This window comes from Sorex fumeus, unplaced genomic scaffold, assembly GCF_029834395.1.
Source record: "Sorex fumeus unplaced genomic scaffold, SorFum_2.1 ptg000109l, whole genome shotgun sequence".
NCBI classification, from domain to species: Eukaryota; Metazoa; Chordata; class Mammalia; order Eulipotyphla; family Soricidae; genus Sorex; species Sorex fumeus.
Window position 1 is genome coordinate 2,082,704 of NW_026606166.1, and position 21,546 is coordinate 2,104,249.

The 21,546-nt window shown below is 40.9% G+C and overlaps 1 protein-coding gene across 18 annotated transcripts in view; it reads left to right on the top strand.

Moving 5' to 3' along the window:
• CDC14B (cell division cycle 14B) overlaps positions 1-21,546 on the top strand; it is a 102,106-nt gene that overhangs the window by 60,428 nt on the left and 20,132 nt on the right. For all 18 annotated transcript variants that reach the window (XM_056134861.1, XM_056134862.1, XM_056134865.1 and 15 more), the window contains 4 exons: positions 6,992-7,058; positions 10,501-10,563; positions 13,590-13,677; positions 14,678-14,908. In XM_056134861.1, the coding sequence (XP_055990836.1) occupies positions 6,992-7,058; positions 10,501-10,563; positions 13,590-13,677; positions 14,678-14,908 (449 nt within the window). The remainder of the gene's footprint in view (positions 1-6,991; positions 7,059-10,500; positions 10,564-13,589; positions 13,678-14,677; positions 14,909-21,546) is intronic.

A 21,546-nucleotide genomic window follows, 5' to 3' on the forward strand; every position in this document is an offset into this window, starting at 1 on the left:
CTATTCTGTTAGGCCCTCTCCTAATAATTGAGAGGATATTGCATTGTCACACTTTTTTCCTTTTCATATTGCCATTGCCCCTATATGTGTTTTTCTATCTTTTTTGGTTAGTAACCACTCAAACACCACTACTACAACCTCTAACCATCAATTAGTCGTTTTTATACTTCATGTAAATGTAGTCGTACAGTAATTTTGGATCTGGCTTTTTCAATACAATGTTTGTAAGATTTATCCGTGTAGTAACCTTTCATAGTTCTTCCTTTCATAATTGCATTTGAGCTTTCCATGCTTATGAATATACCACAATTTGTCTTTTCTCCTGACAAGTTCTTGAGTTATTTGTAGTCCTTGGTTATCATGAATATAAGCAGTTATGATACATGTTGTTCTTCCTGAGGGCCATATCCATTGGTGCCAAGGGATCAAATTCGGGCCCCACACAAGCCAGGCACAGGCCACCACTTGAGCCATAGCCCCAGCCCCAGATGCTGTTGTTTTCATAAATTAATATTTAGCATTGTTTTTGCAGTTTCTAAGCAGTCCTCCTTTATTGATTCTCATCTGTGTTACCAAGTTTTTAAAATTATCTTAGTGACAAGCTTCCTTCCCACCCTTCCACCCATGACTTGGTTCAAAGTTTATAGCTGCTATTCTGCTGTTTTGAAGAAGTTTGATTGCTTGGGTAGGGGGAAGATGTGGGTGTGTTTAAAGTAGGAGAGTAATTAAAAAAGTAAGATTCTTGTTGTGTACTCAAACTAATGTGGTATATGAAGCAGAAGTGTTGACAAAGGTAGGGCTTGATCTACAAAAAAATACAGCTTTGAATAAAAGCATCAAGTTTGTCATAAAGACTGAACTAGTCTGCCTTCAGCTTGCAGGACCAGAAGTATCAGCATTTTAGAAAGCTAATAGTAGCTAACTGAGAATACATAGTTAACTTTAACTGGGGTACAGTTTGAGAATTCATCTGTTCCACTGAAAAAAATTGACCTTGGCTTTGACCAGGCAGGTTCATTTCTTGTCTTAGAATTTTTGTTGAAAGAGTCCCGTGGTACCAGAGCAATAGTACAGTAAGTCGGGTGTTTTCCGTACACGTGGCTGATGCAACTTTGTTTTCTGGCATCCCATGTGGTCCCCCATGCACTGCCAGACCTCATTCCTGAGTGTAGAGCCCAGGATCAGCCCCTGAGCATTGTCACCAGGTGTGTGACCCCAAAATGCCCTGCCACCCCCAGAAAAAGGGGGAATTAGTTTTCTTAAAAATGAGTATTTTAGAACAGTAATTTTTTTTTTTTTTTTTTTTTTTTTTGGTGAAACACCATAAAATACAGTTGTAGACTCACGAGTTTTTGTGCTTGGGTTTCAGTTATACAATGATTGAGTACTCATCCCTCCACCAGTGCCCATTTCCACCACCAATGATCCCAGTGTTCCTCCCACCCCCCATCACATTCTGCCTCTATGGCAGGGCATTCCCTTTTGTTCTGTCTCCCCTTTTGGGTGCTGAGATTGGCAAAAGAGGCATTGAGTAGCAATCATGTTCCATCTATAGTCTACTTTCAGCATGCATCTCCCATCCTGGGAGGATCCTCCCAACACCCTTTACTTGGTGTTCCCTTCTCTATCTGAGCTACCTATTCCCCTAGCATGTGTGGCTGGCCTTCAAGCCATGGAGTGAACCTCCTGGTACTTATCTCAACTATTCTTGGATGTTAGTCTCCTATTTTATTACTTTATATTCCCCAGATGAATTCAGTCTTTCTATGTCTGTCTCTGTCTCTGACTCATTTCACTTAGCATGATACTTGCCATGTAGTACCACTTACATGTAAATTTCATGACTTCTTTTCTAATAGCTGCATAGTATTCCATTGTGTAGATGTGCCAGTTTCTTTAACCAGTCATCTGTTCTCGGGCACATGGGTTTTTTCCAGATTTTGGCTATTGTGAACAGTGCAGCAATAAACATAGAAGTGCAGATGTCATTTTGACTATACTTTTTTGCCTCTCCGGGATATATTCCCAGGAGTGGTATTGCTGGGTCAAATGGGAGCTCAATTTCTAATTTTTTGAGAGTCGTCCATACTGTTTTCAAAAAGGCCTAGACCAATCAGTATTCCCACTGGCAGTGAAGGAGAGTCCCTTTCTCTCCACATGCGCATCAACACTGGTTACTTTTGTTCTTTTGGATTTGGGCCAGTCTCTGTGGTGTGAGATGATATCTCATTGTTGTTTTGATCTGCATCTCCCTGATGATTAGTGATGTAGAGCATTTTCTCATGTGCCTTTTATCCATTCAGATTTCTTTTTTGAGGAAGTTTCTGTTAATTTCATCACCCCATTTTTTGATGGGGTTGGATGTTTTCTTCTTGTGGAGTTCAACCAGTACTCTGTATATCCTTGCTATCAACCCCTTATTGAATGGGTATTGGGTGAATACCTTTTGCCATTCTGTAGATTGTTTTTGTATTCTGGTCACTATATCTTTTGACGTGCAGAAGCTTCTTAATTTAAGATAGTCTCCTTTGTTTATCTCTGTCTCCACTTGGTTGGTCAGTGGAGTGTCGTCTTTGAAGATACCGTTAGCCTCAATATCATGGAGGGTTTTACTGACCTTGTCTTCAATGTACCTTATGGACTTTGGCCTGATGTTGAGATCTTTAATCCATTTTCATCTGACTTTTGTACATAGTTTTAGGTTGAGGTCTAAGCCCATATTTTTGCATGTGGTTGTCCAGTTATGCCAGCACCATTTGTTAAAGAGGCTTTCCTTGCTTCACTTTACATTTCTTTCTCCCTTATCAAAGATTAGATGTTCATACATTTGGGGTTGTGTGAACAGATATTCCACCCTGTTTCATTGGTCTGCAGACCTGCCTTTGTTTCAGTATCATGCTGTTTTAATTATTACCACTTTGTAGTAGAGTTTGAGGTTGGGGAGGGTAATAGCTCCTCACGTCTTTTTCTCAAGAATTGCTTTAGCTATTCATGGGCATTTGTTGTTCCATATGAATTTCAGGAGTGCTTGATCTATTTCTTTGAAGAATTTCATGGGTATTCCTTATAGGGATTGCATTGAATCTGTATGATGCTTTGGGAAGTATTGCCTTTTTGACAAAGTTAATTCTTCCTTTCCATGAGCAGGGGATATGTTTCCATTTCTTCGTGTCCTCTTTTATTTCATGGAGTAGTGTTATATAGTTTTTAATGTAGAGGTTTTTTACCTCTTTAGTTAGGCTGATTCTGAGGTATTTGATTTTCTGGGCAATGATTGTGAACGGGATTGTGTTTTTCATGTAACTTTCCTCTCATTATTTGCATATAAGAAGGCCACAGATTTTTGGGCATTAATTTTATAGGCTACGACTTTACTGTACAAGTCGATTGTTTGTAGGAGTTTCTTGGTAGAGGATTTAGGATTCTCGAGATATCGTATCATATCATCTGCGAATAGTGAGAGCTTGATTTTTTTCCTTTCCTATCTGGATGCCTTTAATGTTTTTTTCTTGCCTAATCGCTATTGCAGGTACTTCCAGTATTATATTGAACAGACGTAAATCAATCAACATGGATTATGTTGATTGATTTACAAATGTTAAACCATCCTTGCACCCCCGGGATGAATCCCACTTGGTCGTGGTGTATGATCTTTTTGATGAATTGTTGGATTCTATTTGCTAATATTTTGTTGAGGATCTTCGCATCCTTAGAGCAGTGATTCTTAAATCTGAACACACATCAATAATCTTAGAATCTGTCTTTAGGAGCTATTCAAATGAAAATTACCTGGCCCACCCTAGAGCACTCTGACCTGAGAATTGGGTGAAACCTGAGAATTGGGATTTTTTTTTTTCGGGGGTGGGCTACACCTCCTGATGCCTAGGGATATTCCTCAGGGGACCATATAGGATGTCAGGGATTGAATCTGGGTCAGCTACATGCAAGTTAAACACCTTACCCTCTGTACTACTGCTCCAGCCCCAGAATTAGGATTTTTAATAAGTTCTGGTGCTGCTCTAAAGTTGAAAGCAATTTTATTTTTTCCTTCCTGAAAGTTGGCACTAAGCTTCTGTAAGATCACTTTCTGATGGATGGGATAGAGGTCTTTCTTAGCTCTTAGAAGAGCACCTTTGAAATTTGGAAGTGACAGAACAAGAATGGCTCCAGTTCTCAGGAAGACTAATAATGTCTAATATGCCTCAGGAAAACGACCCAGTTCAGAAAGCAATGTCAAAAACTGTTAGCTGAAAAGGATGCTGATGTATTTCTGCATCGTTGCTTCGCTGCTGCTGTATTAGTTTACATTCTTAAGGCATATGCAGAAATAAATGCTAAATGTATAGTTTGATTTTTAAGGTAAGTAATATTACAGTATAAAAAGTCAAGCAAGGCGGGATTCTATGATAGTTGTCATAGAAACTTGGTTTCAACCAAGAGATCCATTTTCATCCATTTCTAACCATTTTTATAATTAAATTTTTAATTTTTGATTAATTAATTAACCTTAATTAACAATCTTAACTAATATTAAATGATTCATAGTAAGGAGTGATAGCACAGTGGTAGGATGTTTGCCTTGCGTGCAGCCAGCCCGACTGAGCCGGGTTCGATTCCTCCAGCCTTCTCAGAGAGCCCGGCAAGGTACTGAGATTATCTCGCCCACACGGCAAAGCCTGGCAAGTTCCCCATGATATATTCAATATGCCAAACACAGTAACAACAAGTCTCAAAATGGAGACATTACTGGGCCCACTCGAGCAAATCGATGAACAACAGGAGGACAGTAAGATTGCTAGTGGGTCTTGCTACAGTACTGCTTAGAGCTTCTGTAAGTAAATGCTTCCCCAAATGTGGAGTGATTCTGCTAAAGCACTTGTGGATTTATTGATAATATTGAATTATAAGATTTATTGATTAATTATATTGAATTATAAGATTTATTGGTAAATTATAAGATTTATTGATCATTGTATCACTGTCATCCTGTTGTTCATTGATTTACAGAGTGGGCTCCAGTAACTTCTTCATTTGTCCCAGTCCTGAGAGTTTAGCAGCCTCTCCTTACTGGTCTTTACCAACGCTTCCATATTGGAGGTTCTTTCAGGGTCAGGGGAATGAGACCTGTTATTGTTACTGTTTTTGGCATATCGAATAGGCCAGGGTAGCTTTCCAGGTGCTACTGTGCTGTCAGGATATATATGTATATATACATATATATTTATGTTTTCCTCTATGATTTGTTGCCTACTGTCTGAATCCCATCAAATATGGTGTGGTAATTATGGAAAATAGGTAGGGATTTATTGATAATATTGAATTATAAGAATCAAGGAGATTTTTGAGAAAAAGTACAGTGGATAGGACACTTGCCTTGCATGTGGCTGACCCAGTTTGATTCCCAGCATCCCATGTGGCCCCCTGAGCCCTGCCAGGAGTGGTCACTGAGAACAGAGCCAGGAGTAAGTCATAGCTAGTATGGTTCAAAGAACTGGGGTGGAATTTTGCATTTTGGAGCCTCGGGCTTGATTTCTGTTATTTCAAGGTTCTCAGGACTCAGCGAGGAATGACCTGGAACCTTACTAGAATGTGAGGCTCATCCCTCTCTGTGGGGATGTGGGGAAAAACAGAATCTGAAAGAACTTAGCCACTTATATTGTTAAGTTTTTATTGTTATTAAAATATGAAAGAAACACATACTATTTTATTTATTTATTGTTTTTTGGGGTCACACCTGGCGATGCACAGGGGTTACTCCTGACTTTGCACTCAGGAATTACTCCTGGCAGTGCTCGGGGGACCATATGGGATGCTGGGAATCGAACCCGGTCGGCTGTATGCAAGGCAAACACCCTACCCACTGTGCTTTCGCTCCAGCCCCACATATGCTATTTTAGCTGGTACCCAGTATTTCAGGTATGACTTTGATTTGCCACAGTGTTGTGTTTTTTTAATTTTAGTGTGTGTGTGTGTGTGTGTGTGTGTGTGCGCGCGCGCGCTTTAGTGGAGAAGCACACACATGCTCATGCAAAAATTGCACAAATAGAACTAAAAAGTAGGTTTTTTTTTTCTCCTAGCAATAATTTAATGCGGATAGCACAGCAGGTAGGGCGTTTGCCTTGCACACAGCCAACATGGCCGACCCGAGTTTGATTCCTCCGCCCCTCTCGGAGAGCCCAGCAAGCTACCAAGAGTATCTCGCCCACATGGCAGAGCCTGGCAATCTACTTGTGATGTATTCGATATGCCAAACACAGTAACAATAAGTCTCCAGCGGAGACATTACTGAGCCCGCTCGAGCAAATCGATGAACAACGGGAGGACAGTGACAGTGATAGTGATTTTCCAACCTGAAGGAAAAAAATTTAAGTTCCTTGTTCTTTTCTGAAAGGGGTGCCTTTTGTTGACCATTTGAACTTGAGGAAATTTTGAAGTTGAATTATCAGTGAAAAATGCTCTCTAGAGAGCCATTTAAAATTTTGAAGAGGGCAGGGTGGGATGGGGAGGATAGGGTGTGGGAAACCCAGGCAGAAAGATTTGTAAGTCTACAACTGTACCTCCATGATGTTTCACTAATAAAAATTTTAAAAAAATAAAATAAAGTTATGAAGAGGTTGTTTCATGATCAAATTCTCTGAAGTACTCTCTGCTTAGAGTAGGTAGAAACTGCAGTGAAATTTTGCTGATTTTGTTTGTTTGTTTTGGGCCCTAGTTGATGGTCACCTTTTCCCAGCTCAGCTCAGGGATAACTCCTGGCAGTGCTTCTGGGACATGCACCCCAGCCTTGTGAGCTGTCTCCCGGCAGGGACTTTTATAGTAGGGAGTTATCCTATATTTAAAAACCAAAAGGCAAGATTTTTTTTAGGTTGGTTCCGAATGCATTTTTGAGTCTAAATTCTAGGCGCATTTATTGGGATTGAGGTAAATGTGCTGCAGAAAATCAAATTAACTAGTTCTGTGTTTCACTATTTCACTGCTTCGGGGACTTCAGAGATGCTGCCTATGGGAGTTGCAATTTCTACATTACGCTTCTTGACTGTTTTCACGCAGTAAAGAAGGTAAGTGCTCACCGGTGGATGGAGTGTCCTGTGGGAGAACTGAGCATACCCAGGAAGATGGGACCCTTCTCCTTCCTCAAAACATGTGTGATGGCTGTGCTGTTTCCACTCCCTAATATTAGCATGTCACAAACCATAAACGTTTATTTTATATTGGTACTTTCTGTATGAGGGAATTTCGGGTCTCCCAAAGAGGAATCGAAAGAGCTATGCTTGGAGTATCACGCTTCACTCAAGTTAGAGAAAGAATCTGGAGTTCTGACCTCTGTTGACGATCGAAGATTAGGGATGCTGTCTTATTTGCCAAGGCGTCAAAAATCTGATGGGCTGAACACGTAATGCAATTTGGAGACAACTGCTGGACTAGAGCTATTACCGACTGGATTCCATGGGACGTCAAAAGATCGCGTGGCTGCCCACCTACGAGATGGTCAGACTTCTTTGTCAAGACCCTGAATGATCGGTTTGAGGCTCTTCGTGTTCCTGGAGCGAGCAGACTCCATTGAGCACAAGACAGGGACGAATGGAGACGTTACTGGTGCCCGCTCAAGCAAATCAATGAGTAACCGGATGTGAAGTGATCAAATGACTTTATGCATAAATTGGGGGAAAGGCACACAAACAACAGGGACAAAAAGAAACAGCTGTGCAAATTTAGAATTCATTCCTAGGTTCTGTTTGATTGATTAGGTTTATGGGCTCAGTTCCTATCAGTCTGATTTGCATCTGTATACAGTCATACACTTTGCTTTTGTTTCTTTTACGTTCAGTGTCAGTTCAACAGCAGAATCTGAATGTTCACGAAATACTCAGTAGTAGGTCACTACAGCTCGCTCACAGCTATTTTAAAATACTGTGTTTTGTCAACGGAACCGTGCTCTCTTGACTCCAGCTGACAGTCTTCCTGGTACATTCCAAACACATTGGGGTGCCTGGAGTTAAGTGGCCCAGCTGTGACACTTTGTGCTCCCTCAGGTCTTATCCCAGAATGCCAGAGCTACACAGAAGCTCAAATCATAGATAAGTAGCCCATGAATCAAATGGGATTTAAAAATCACGGGGGCTGGAGAGATAGCACAGCGGGTAGGGCATTTGCCTTGCACGCGGCCGACCCAGGTTCAATTCCCAGCATCCCATATGGTCCCCTGAGCACCGCCAGGAGTAACTCCTGAGTGCAGAGCCAGGAGTAACCCCTGTGCATTGCCAGGTGTGACCCAGAAAGCAAAAAAAAAAAAATCATCTCAAGATACCGCTCATGTTTTACAAAAGGGACCCTAGTTTAAGGCCCTGTATATTGGAATAGGGAGGCTCTTTGAGAATTTTTTTTTTTTGAAAGAAATCGATTAAAGTGAGAGCACAGTTCAGAGATGAATTGTCCTTTTCTTCAGTACTACCCGATGAGGTCTAGAACATAATGCTTTGAGGTTCCTGTTCAGTGGCACTGTGACCTGTGGAGCTGATGAGCCATTGCCAAGACTCCAAGGCAACTTTGTCAAGCCTCATTTAAGGCAGGTAATGGACAAAATGAAATTAAGAAGGATGGAAGGATAGAAGATGTGACACCCCCAGCTGCCGTTACAGTCCTGCCCATTGGGCCCCATGGCTCTGCTAATGTAGGTGGCACTAGAAATATTGACCATGTGTCCAGAGGAAATCTTCAGGAACTTTGGAAGTGCCCACTTCACATTCTGGAGTGGTTTCTGTTGTTTTTTCTTGGGTTCTTGGTCTTTTGTTTGTTTTATTGATTGGCTGTGCAAAGTCTTAAGTAGCTGAAACTCTAGTCCAAAGGTTGCTTTTGTGTGTTTTGTACAATATTTAGGTTTTGTTCCTCTCCCCCCCCCACAAGAGTCAGCTGGTTCAGGTTTTCAATTTAAATATTTCTAATTCGTGAAAAAAATTGAATATTATTATTGGAGGATCACCTCATGAAATAGAAAGTTGTTTGTTATGCTGGCCGCATAACAAATATTTTATGACATGGCGGATTTTCTTTGAAAGTGGCTTACAGAATCACTCACTTTGAAGCAATAATCTCATTGATCAGGAGTTCTTGGTTAGTGATCAGTAACCTGGGGGAACTTTGCTTAGAGACCACTATCTCATCCTGGTCTCAGAAAATGCTTCCTTTGCTTAACATGCTCTGCCAGTTGCAGCTCTCAGGGCATGGGATAAATCAGAAAATAGACTTCCCTGGTGATAAATTTTTTCCCCCCCAAAACTTTGAATTTTAATGATCACCTCTGAGCTGTCTTTGAGGAAATGTAGTCTTTATTATTAAGAATCTCAATTTTAAATCTCAGATTTAGAAGAATTAAGAAGTGTATATGCAGGGTCTGGAGAGATAGTAGAGCCTTGCACATGGTCAATCTGGGTTTGATCCCCAGAACCACATTCAGTCGCTTGAGCACTGCTAGGAGTGATCCCTGAGCACAGACCCAGGAGTGAACCCTCATCCCTGCCAGGAGTTATCCTTAAGCACAGAGCCAGGAATAGGCCCTGAGCAGCAGTGTATGTGGCCCAACCTCCCACACCAAACACACACACACACACACACACACACACACACACAATGTATATGGACATTTTTTAAAAGCAAACCTATGTTTATTTCCCTCTTTTTTTTTGTAATTGAATCACCACGAGAGACAGTTACAAAGCTTTTATGTTTGAGTTTCAGTCATATAATGATCAAACACCCATCCCTCCACCAGTGCACATTTTTCACCACCAATGTCCCCAGTATTCCTCCCCATAACCCCATCCCAACCCTTCCCCTGCCTCTATGGCAGACAATTTCCCCCATACTCTCTACTTTTGGGCTTTATGGTTTGCAACATAGATTCTGAGAGGCTATCACGATTGGTCCATCATCTACTTTCAGCACACATCTTCCATCCCGAATGATCCCTCCAATCATCATTGACTTAGTGATCCCTTCTCTGTTCCAGCTGCCTTCTCCCCCAACTCATGAGGAAGACTTCCAATCATGGAGCAATCTTCCTGGCCCTTGTCTCTTATCTCCTTGGGTGTCAGTCTCATATTATGTTATTTTATATTCCACAAATGTTCCCCCCTCTTTTTTATTATCATTTTGGGACCATTGGTTCTGCTTTATATTCAGAGTCTGAATATTACCTTGATCTAATAAATTAATGGGATTACACTGAAACCCTGATTACTTTTGATTACTTATCTCAGAGTGGGTCATTGATGAAGGAACATAAAAATTCCAGCCTTATTAAAATAAATACTGTTATAACTCTTTGCCATATGATGGGAGCATTAAAAGGCACAGCTGATTTCCTTTGAGATGTCTTCAGTGACATATAACCTGGGTATAATAATGCTTTTATGATGTGCTTCATTATATTTCCTATAGGGAGGTTGGACTGCAACCTTCTTGTTTGCATCTTTTTTTTTTTTAATTTTCTCTGAATTTTAGGCAGTGCTGTTTGGCTTCCTTAATTTCAACACCTTTAACCTTGCTGAGTATGAATACTATGAGGTAAGTTTTCAAGAATAATGTTTTTTAATTCATTCATATTCTTAAGAAGTAATACTACTTTTTTTTTTCTCTTTAATGGTTCTTTTGTCACACCAAGCAGTGCTCAGGAATTATTCCTGGCTCTGCACCCACGTGGGATGCCGGGATCAAACCTGAGTTGACTATGTGCGAAGCAAATGCCCTACCCACTGTACTATCACTCCAGTCCCCAAAGAAGTAATATTCTTGTATTTGGGAAAAAAAGATTTTTGTATTGGGGTCACACCCAGCAGTGCTTCAGAGGCTACTTCTGACTGCTCAGGGATCGCTCCTGGCAGGGCTAAGCGGACCTTTGTGGTGCCAGGGATTGAAGAAGAGTTAGACACTTACTAACAGTCTTCGTAGTGCCTGGATTATCTCTCCAATCCTGATAGACAGATTGCTTTATGGGCTGGAACATTTGCTCTGCGTGTAGGAGTACCAGGTTCCTGTTTTCAGCAGTTCATGGTCCCCTAAGCATTACCAAAAAACTATCCTGAAGCACATTCACTGAGCTGGGGTTGTCCCCCAAAATTGAATGATTCTGATACAGAGTTAAAAAAAAGGTTCTCTTGAACCTATTACCCCATTTTTGCTATCTCGGTTCTCAGCAGTGGTGTCTGCATTTGATACATCCTTCTGGGGTGCTTGAGTGCACCCTTTGCCTCTGCCCTTCATTTTACTTTACATTCTCTTAGCATTGATCTGTGGCTGAAGGAGACCATGCTGGGAAAAATACCTCAGCATAGCATCTGAGGAGATGAGTAGCATCTGCTTTTATCATTATCTTTTGTTTGTGATACTTGTGACTGCACAGATTTAGAAAAAAAACACAAATGGTTTCAGGAAAACAGATGAAAACATACTCTCAGTGGAAAGCCGAAGCTTCTGTGAGACTTTACGCCAGACCAGCTACAATAGTTAGACACTTCCCTTCCACGGTTGGTGCCTCAGTTTACATTACTGCATAGGCACTGAGCACCCGTCAGAGACTGGACAGGGATCACTCTCTGCCCAGAGCAAGAAAGGTGGCCAGCATGGCCTTCTGCCTCTTGTCAGCCTTCGTTTCCAGCACCAGCAGCAGGCCTACAGCCCTTTGCTTGGCAGCCCTCTGTGCTTACGTGGGAATGGCGCTGCTTTCCCAGCAGATGAAGGCTGGAGAATTCTCTGGCCAGCTCAGGAACTGGATTACTGTGGTCAGCCCTATCAAGCTAGACATGTCCCCAGACCATGCCTGGGCCCTCCTCCAGCCCCGCTTCCAGAGGAGCAAGAAGAGATATTTTTGCTGGCAAGCTCTCTGATTTTGTGTTTGAGCCACACTTGGCAATGCAGGGACCACTCCTGGCAGTACTCAGGGGACCATATGGGATGTCTGCGATCAAACCCAGGTTGACCTCGTGCACAGCAGATGTCCTACCTGCTGCACTATAGTTCCAACCCTCCTCCCTTTAAAAAAATTTTTTTTTTAATTAAATAACTTGATTCTACTGGTCCAGCTTCCAGAGAGTTCATGAGTAAGATGTTATGTTAATGATCTTTTTCAGGCAAGAGTATTTATGGAATTTCATCTTTTTATCCTACCGTACTCATGTAGATATTATTTTTATGCTTATTGAACAGATTTTTTAAAAAATAATAGAGTGATTCAAAAGATTCACCCTGACTAGTGCTGAGAATACAAAAGGAAAAGATAGCTGTTGTTCAAAAGTAATTTCTAAAGTAATTTTTATCTTATTAAATTTTTTCCTTTATTTTTCAGGTAACATGCTACAGTAGCTTAAGGATAGTAACATATATGACTAAACTGTTTTATTAGTGCATTGGATTAATAGTTGTGATCAGTCATTACTTTACCTATAATAATCACCATCTTAATTTTCTGTGCACATGCATATCCTCAAATGGTTAAGCTTATTGGCCTTTTTAAATTTTTTCCCTTTTTGGGTCACACCCAGCGATGCACAGGGGTTACTCCTGGCTCATGCACTCAGGAATTACTCCTGGCAGTGCTCAGGGGACCATATGGGATGCTGGGAATTGAACCTGGGTTGGCCACGTGGGAAGGCAAATGCCCTACCCACTGTGCTATCACTCCAGCCCCAGTTTTTTCCTTTCCACTGTCAAATTTCTTCTACTTTTTTGCCTAAGCCTGTGTATCTGTTCCTATTGTTAAATTTCATCTGAGTTTATCTTATAATATTGTTATGGGATTTAATAACCACAGGTAAAGGTGTTTTTCACATTTCAGTCTATGTTCTTTTTTTCTTCCCTACAGACATACTATGATCTTTAATACTTGTAATTTTTAATTTAGAGATGAGGCCTGTGGGAAGCCTTCATTTAATCCTCTTATTCAATAGCTAGTGAGGTGATGGAAAGTATCCTTCACACATAAAATGAAAATATTGAAATGGCAAAACCAAGGGAGTTTCCCCCCTTATTGAGGGAGAGTCAGGACTGTTCATACTCAAAACCAGTTTGTCATTCAGGGAAACAGGAAAGCGTTTCTCAACTTAGAAAATTTGCTCTCTCATCAGCTGCAAGTGATAAGATTTTAATAAAACAACCAAAACACTTAGGTGTATTTTGGTGAGAAGTAGTTAGCTCTATTTTATGAAAGCTGACTACACTATCAGAAGAATTTTGAGAGTGTTTGAGGACTGGAGAGATAGAACAGTGTGCATAGCACTTGGCCTTGCCCGTGTCTTTAAAACTGATTTTAAATCCTGGCATCTTATACGGTTCCCTGAGCACTGCCTGGTGTGATCCAGGAACCCCCCCCCAAAAAAAAAACCAGAAGAAAAGGAACCCGTAGACTTATCTCTTGGTAATGATCACTGCAGGCTAAATTTTAGTTTTCTGACTGTTTGTTTATATATAAACTAGCTGTTTGTTTATAAACAGTTTTATACTAAAGCCAGTGGATTTGCTTGAGACATTCACTTTTGATAAAGGGGTACAAGGAGATTTAGCCCTCACATAAATTGTGTTGGTTTTCTTTTTTGTAGAAAGCAGAAAATGGAGATTTAAACTGGATCATACCAGGGCGTTTTGTGGCCTTCTGTGGACCTCATTTGAGAACCAAACTCGAAAGTGGTATGTGAAGTACTTTTGGTATTAAAAGTATCCATCCTGTAGGAGCCTTCTGAAGGCAAATCATTCTCACTAAAAGAAGACTTGTAAGTTTGCCTACTAAGCACCCTCACTGGATCATTCATCTTATAAGAAAATGTGAACCAGAAATAATATGTTGAAAAATAGACAGGGTATATCCAATTAAAAATTATGCCTGGTTGTGAGTTGAATTAGCTTCAAGAAATTAAAAAAAAATAAAGTTCTTATTTCTTGTAACTGGTCCATCTATAGCTTTACTAAAACTTGTAATCAACAGATACCTTGTCAAGGTGATTTTCTACATTTCAAAAGGCATGGATCACTGGTAAAACATCAACCTTTTAGCCATGTAGGTAAATAATAAGCAATTCTTAGCCATCGTCAAACAATAATAGTTGCAGTTTAAGACCCACTGTCATAGTGATTTTGATACGGAATGAATTTTAGTTCTTCTGATTGTAGCATTCTTGAAATTAATATTTGCATAAAGATACATGTGAGTTTCCCCAGGAAAATTCTACTAACCTCCTATCCCCTAGGCATTTCCTGATTTCTGTTATAGGACTTCCATCTCTATGTCAGTTGAAACAACAAAAAAATTCTGCTAAGTTAGTTTTGCTTCTTAATTGTGAAACTTAAAATATTGGCAAACTTAGTGAATATTTTTGTTTTCACTTACAATTAATTATGACCTATTAAATCCAGTAGTTTTATGCTAAAAACTAGAAGCATATCCATCATGTGTTTTCATTTTAAAGAATTCAAAGCACTCTGTTTAAGATGTTGATCACTTAAATACACTTGATCATTTCATCACATCATTTTGCTTGGATTTTCATTTTGTTTTGCTGCATTTAAAATCAGATTGGCATTCAGTCCCCAGTCTAGACACTTCCTACCCAACTGCATGTTCAGTTGTCATTTGTTGTATGTGGTGGTGCCTTTGTGCATTTTACAGCATCTGGTGAATATCTTTCTGTAGGTTACTACCAACATTCTCCCGAGGCTTATATTCCATACTTTAAGAACCACAATGTTTCTACCATTATTCGCCTGAATAAGAGGGTGTATGATGCCAAACGCTTTACCTCTGCTGGGTTTGAGCACTACGAGCTCTTCTTTGCGGACGGCAGTGCCCCCACTGATGACATTGTGAAAGAATTTCTGGACATTTGTGAGAATGCCGAGGGCGCCGTTGCAGTCCACTGTAAAGGTGCGTTTCTAGGGTAAGGTAAAGAGCGGGAGACATGAATGCATTCATACTCAAACACATATCCTTGTTTGGAGCTAGGACGCAGGAAACTGCCTTTCTTTTTCATTTTTATCTATTCACTTTAGTAATTTTGGGGGTGTTTGGGTGCTTCTGAGCCAACCCTGGTGGAGCTCAGGGCTTACTCCTGCCTCTGTACTCAAGAATCACTCCTAGCAGGGTTAGGGGGGCATTATGGGGTCTGGCAACCGAACCCACGTCAGCCACATGCAAGGCAAACACCCTGTCCACTGTGTTATCGCTGGACCCTGCCTTTCATTTTTAAAGATTTTATTCCTTTTAAGTTATCTTTTTGTTGAAACAACTTTATTGAGATTCACAAAATAGTTGTACATTAAAGAATGTATTTTTAATCTACCTGATACTGGGGCCAGAGAGATAAAACAGCAGTAGGACACTTGCCTTTACTTGTAGATGACCCAAATTTGGTCCCCAGTACCTTATACGGTTCCCTGAGCTCTGCCTGCAGTGATCCTTGAGTGCTGAGGCAGGAATAAACCATAAACATCATCAGGTATGATTCAAAAATATAAATACAGGGGCTGAAGAGATAGTACTATGGTAGGGTGCTTGCGTTGCATGCAGATGACCAGGATTTGATCCCTGGATCTCCATATTGTCCCCTTAGCACTGCCATGATTAACCCCCGAGCATCACTGGGTGTGGCCCAGAATAAAAAAATGCATAAATAAAATTCTGATTCATGCAAAAAGTGAAATAAATTGTATTTATGGTAACTCTAAAGGATATCACAGTGAAATAAGTTCATTTATTCACCAACTATCTGTTTCATGTCTATCCTTTGGTAAGATTCTAGGAACAACATTTTCTCCAGACTTATTCTTATATAGCTCATATTCTTAATAGATTGCTTAATTTTAGGTGCTGGGACAGTGACTGTTTAATTTATTGAGTGAATGAATGTGTAATAATACATGGAATAAATGTACAAGGATTTTTTAGCACTTCTCTTATTGGATAGAAGACAAAAAAATATACTTTTGTTAAGAAAAATCAAACATTGAGGGAGAAGAAACCAAACCTAGAGAATAGTCAAAAATCTAATCACTAGAATAACATGAGGAGGAGGAGGAGGGCGGGGGGATGGGAGGGGGGAAGGGGAGGGGGAGGAGGGAGGGTCATGTTAAAGGTGCTTCTAGAGAAAAAAATCTAGAGTCTACAAAATAGTGTGAAGATGGAAATACCTATAAATAGGTAAGAAATATAAAAAGGAACCAAAAGAAATTCTGGAACTAAAACACGTAATAACCAAAACTAAAAATTCACTAGTTGTGTTTAAGAATGGGCTGGAGCAATAGCACAGCGGTAGGGCATTTGCTTTGCACACGGCCGACCCAACTGACCTGGGTTTGATTCCTCTGCCCCTCTCAGAGAGTGTGGCAAGCTACCGAGAGTATCTCGCCCTCATGGCAAAGCCTGGCAAACTACCCGTGATGTATTCGATATGCCAAACACAGTAACAACAAGTCTTACAATGTAGACGTTACTGGGCCCGCTTGAGCAAATCAGTGAATAGTGGGAGGACAGGGACAGTGACAGTGTATAAGAATAGACATGAGGGGGATGGCTGGAGAGATAGTACAGTGATTAGGGCACTTCTTTGCATGTAGCTAACCTGGATTTGATCCTGGTATCCCATATGGTCCTGAGTATAGAGCCAGGAGTAAGCCCTGAGCAACGCTGAGTGTGGCCCAAAAACCGTCAGTAAAATTTGAAAACACACACACACAAAATAGACATGAGGGACCGTACAGTGGGTAGAATATTTGCCTTGGATGTAGCTGACCAGGGTTCAACCTTTAGAACCACTTAAGTTCCCTTGGATCCTGCTCAGGAGTGATTCCTGAGCCTGAAGCCAGGAGTAAGCTCTGAACACTGCCGGTGTACTCCACCCCCAATAAAAAATAACCATGTGTAAGTAAGGCAGAAGTATTTGGCAACTTTGAAGATAGGATAGTTGAAATAAATGATTACATGAAGAGAACAGGAAGAGACTAAAAAGTGAATCTTGTCTAAGGGACTAATGGGACACAGTGTAGACTATTGTGGACCGTGGGAGTTCCAGAGAGAAAGGAGCAGAGATTATTTGAAGTCATGACTGAAAATTTACCAAATTCGATGACAGATTGGAATTTCAGCATCAAGGAAGCTAGGTCAGTGAACTCTAAATATGATAAACTCAAAAGACTTACACCAAGATGAACATAATCAGTACAGAAGCAGAGACAGAGAATGTTGCGATCAACATTGAATATGTACAAGAACATATACAAGAAACCCCAGTAAGCTTATTCACAGATTTCTTATTAGAACCTTATGTGACTAGCTGGCTATGGGCTTGACATATTCAAAGTGCTGAAGGAAAGAAAGAACTAGCCAGCCAGAAATTCTGTTTCTGGAAAAATTGTCCCTGGAAAGTGAGGGAGGAATAAACACATTCCCAGATCATTGTCACAGAGAATTTATTACTGCCACTTCCTAGCCTGCAAGAAATAACAAATGATGGGTACTTTGGCATTTGAAATTAAAGGGTCACTGGTTTAGGTAAGTACTTGAACAGTTGAGAGAACTAGTCTTAGTATAATTTCAGTTCTAAATTCTCCAAAACATTAGAAACATGGCTTAAAAGTAAAAATCCAATAGTATATTATTGAAGAGAGATTAAGCTTAAATAGACATAAATGAGTAAAGAGATAGGAAAATTTTATATAAGTAATAGCCAAAAGACTGCTGATATAGTACTTATGAAGACATACCAGAGCCCGGAATGATAGTATAGCAGGTAGAGTACTTGCTTTGGAGGCAGCCAGCCCTGGTGCCATCTCTGGCCCCACTCATGGTCCCCTAGCCCTCCAGGAGCAATTCCTGAGTGCAGAGCTAGGAAAAAGCTAGGAGTAAGTCCTGAGTGTCACTAGGCCTGAACCCCAAACAAAATAATAAATAAAGGCAAACTGAACTTGTTTTTTTGTTGTTGTTGTTGTTTGGGTTTTTGTTGTTGTTATTGTTATTGTTGTTTTGCTTTTTGGGTCACACACGGGCATTGCACAGAGATTATTCCTGGCTCTGCACTCAGTAATTACTGCTGGCGGTGGTTAGGGCACCATATGGGATGCTGGGAATCAAACCCCGGTTGACCACATTCAAAGCAAACACCCTACCTGCTGTGCTATTGCTCCAGCCCATGACAACCCGAACTTGAGATAATAAATTAAGAGACAAAAGAGGACATTTCATGCCAGCAAAATTCCAATACAGCAAGGTGATGTAATATGTATCAAGATGATGTAGTATTTATAACCGTTTTCAATGACGAATACAAACCTTTAAAGTATATAAGGGAAAAATTGACAGAATTGAAGGAAAAAATAATAGAAGTTAATATACAGTAATAGAACAATTGTGTATAATTAAGTTAGGTATTTTTTTTTTAATCCTGTTTTTCAGAAATGAACAAGCAGAGAAGAAGATAGTGATCTTGGCTAATACAGTCAACTAGTATATTGTAGCTGATAGAACAGAATACACATTTGTTTCAGGAACAGAATACACATTTGTTTCAGGAATGCACCTAACAGCATGAGTTTATCAATGCCACTGAACTGTACACTTAAAAATGATGATGGGGGCTGGAGCGATAGTACAGCGGGTAGGGCGTTTGCCTTGCACTTGGCCGACCCGGGTTTGACTTCCATCATCCCATTTGGTCCCCCAAGCACAACCAGGAGTAATTCCTGAATGCATGAGCCAGAAGTAACCCCTGTGCATTGCTGGGTGTAACCCCCCCCCAAAAAATGATGAGGATGATGATTTCTAGACGTCAGCCTTCAGTAGTCTTTGAATTAGCTGATCAGACATTTCAAGTGTCTGTCTTTTTTTTTTTTTCTTTTTGGGTCACACCCGGCGATGCTCAGGGGTTACTCCTGACTCATGCACTCAGGAATTGCTCCTGGCGGTGCTCGGGGAACCATATGGGATGCTGGGAATCGAAACTGTGTCGGCCATGTTGGCTACATGCAAGGCAAATGCCCTACCCACTGTGCTATCGCTCCAGTCCCTCGAGTTTCTGTTGAGCTACAGCTCCTGTAGGGGTTAAGACGCAGACCTTGCATGCAATCCACCCTGGCTCCATCCTTGTACCACCTTGCCCTCTCAGCACTGTGGGTGCAGCCTTGGACGCTCTCTGAACACCGTCTGGGATAACTCTGGAGGCCCCCAGAGAGCTAGGGTGCCTGGTGCTCCCCAGCAGTGCAGCACCCTGAGTAGCACTTTATTCTGGGCCGTCACAGTGAACTGCATCTGGGCCAACTATTCCCAGAGGCCTGGGCACCTCTGAAGAGAGACACTCCTGATGGTGACATCAGTGAGGACCCAGGGCTAGTGCAGTGGGCACTTGCATGTAGGAGCCTTAGGCTCAAACCCTCACCTTGACCAGAAGGTTTCCTGAGCATCATGAGGTGCAATCCAAAACAAAAACAACAAGGAAAATGTCAATAAGCAGATGAATTTAGGGGACTAATATATGAACAAATTTTATAAACATGCTCAATTTGTGCATATTTATGTTACAACAAAATCCATCATTAGTATTTTATGTTTTTAAAGTTCATAATAAGTGAGCCGTAGTTAAGGTGCTTCATCAGAGTGATTTTGCTGCCCTAGATACTCAGCAATACCTGTAGACATCTACTGGATACCACAAATTCAGGGGCACTGTTGTTGGTGTCTAGTTGGTAGAGGTCAGGGATGTCTCTAAACATTTTTAAATGTACACAGTAGTCCTCACAACAAAGAATTATTCAGCCCTTTGGTTGACCGATGATCATTTAAAGCCCAGAAGAGTGGGCAGGGGTTTGGGCACTTGGTTTGTATGTGGAGTTCCGTGGAACATCAGTGGAGGTAGTCTCCTTGAGCACAGAGCTGGGCATAGCACTAAATCAAAACAAAACCCATACCAAACCAAAACAAATATACAAAAAAGACCAACAAACTTCAGATAGACATGATTAGATCTTTGTTTTGGGAAGAAAGCTGATATGTGAGGGGTTGGATTTTTAAGTGAAAAGTGACAATCATTAGGAGATATAATAATTTGCTCAAGGTATCAAAACAGAATTTGTTGTGATTTAAACTATGGAAGTCTCTTTCACATGGTTTGGAAGACTTAAAAATCTAGAAGTTTAAAATCTGATGGAGCAGGGTCGCTTTTCCTGGCTTGCAGGTGGCTTCTTTCTCTTGTCCTTTATAATACTTCCTCCTGGCCCTGCTGTATTAGGAGCATGATTACCTATATAAACTGCTCCCCTTGGACCTTAACAGTTAAGACTTCAATCTATAGGGGCTGGAGAGAGAGTGCAGCAAGTAAGGATTATGTCATGTATGTGGCTGACCCGGGTTCTAGCCCCAGCACCACATTTGGTCCCCTGAACCCTACCAGGACCGATCCCTGAGAACAACCAGATGTGGCTCAAAAAAAAAAAAAACAAAAACCGAAAACCCTAAAGTAAACAAAAACCTTTAGTTTATCAATTGGGAGTGGAGTATTGGTGGCCATAACTTTATTCTATTCTCTATCTGCCTGATACTTATGGTTCTTGTATATACAATACACTGAGTCCACTCTAGCCACCCTCAAACACATTTCAGTTCCACCCAAATACTGTTTGAATCCGATATGGCTGATAGTTCAGGAACACACATGCAAAAGCAAGAATTCTTTTCTTGATATGAACCTGTGAAGCTAGACGAGTTTGGGGTTTCTGGAATTAAGGAGTGGATTTGGGAGAGTGTAGTCACTCTCTTGTCTAAGTCAGTTAATCAGAAAAGAGCAAGAGGAGGCAAGTCCATACAAGTCAGTCTTTCATTCGATCTGGAGGCTCACAGTAATGCTCTAATACCACTCTCCCTTCTATCTGCCCATCATTTTGGCAGCCCAGCCACTGTAGTCAGGGAGTTACATCTGCCCTGCGAGACTGACTCTTGCCCCTCTGGTGTTTCCTGCAGGACAGGCAGCGTGGCTATTTCCCCATCACCTTTCAAGATGAGGCATATTTGCAGCCAATAGTTCCCATCATAGAACTCAGAGATCTAACTCCTTCAGGAATCTCTTCCACTGTCATCTTCAGACCCAACCACTCTGGTCTGCTGGTATAATCCCAACACTATCTCTGGCTTTTGCTGATTAGATTCATGCATGATCTCTTCACCACCATCCATGGAATTGATTGTCTCACCACACCCTAGTGTTCTCTCTAGAGAACTCTCACTTTGCAATGTGGGTGGGCCTGGTATTGTTTCTAGCTCCTCTTTGCCTGATGATTGCTTCTTTATCTCTCTTGCAGTCCCTCTAATCGGAAAAGAGAAACCAGGCTTGCATGTTCAACACTTTATTTACAAATACCCTTTGCTAAATATCCAAGGCCGTCAGTCACTCTAGATATTTTGTTCTTTGTGAAAGTTCTACTTTCCACAAAGGACTGGAACAGATTTCAGCTTATTTTTTCCTTTTGCCACTTCCTAACAAAGGTGACTTAACTTTTAATTTCAAATAAGATTCCTCATTC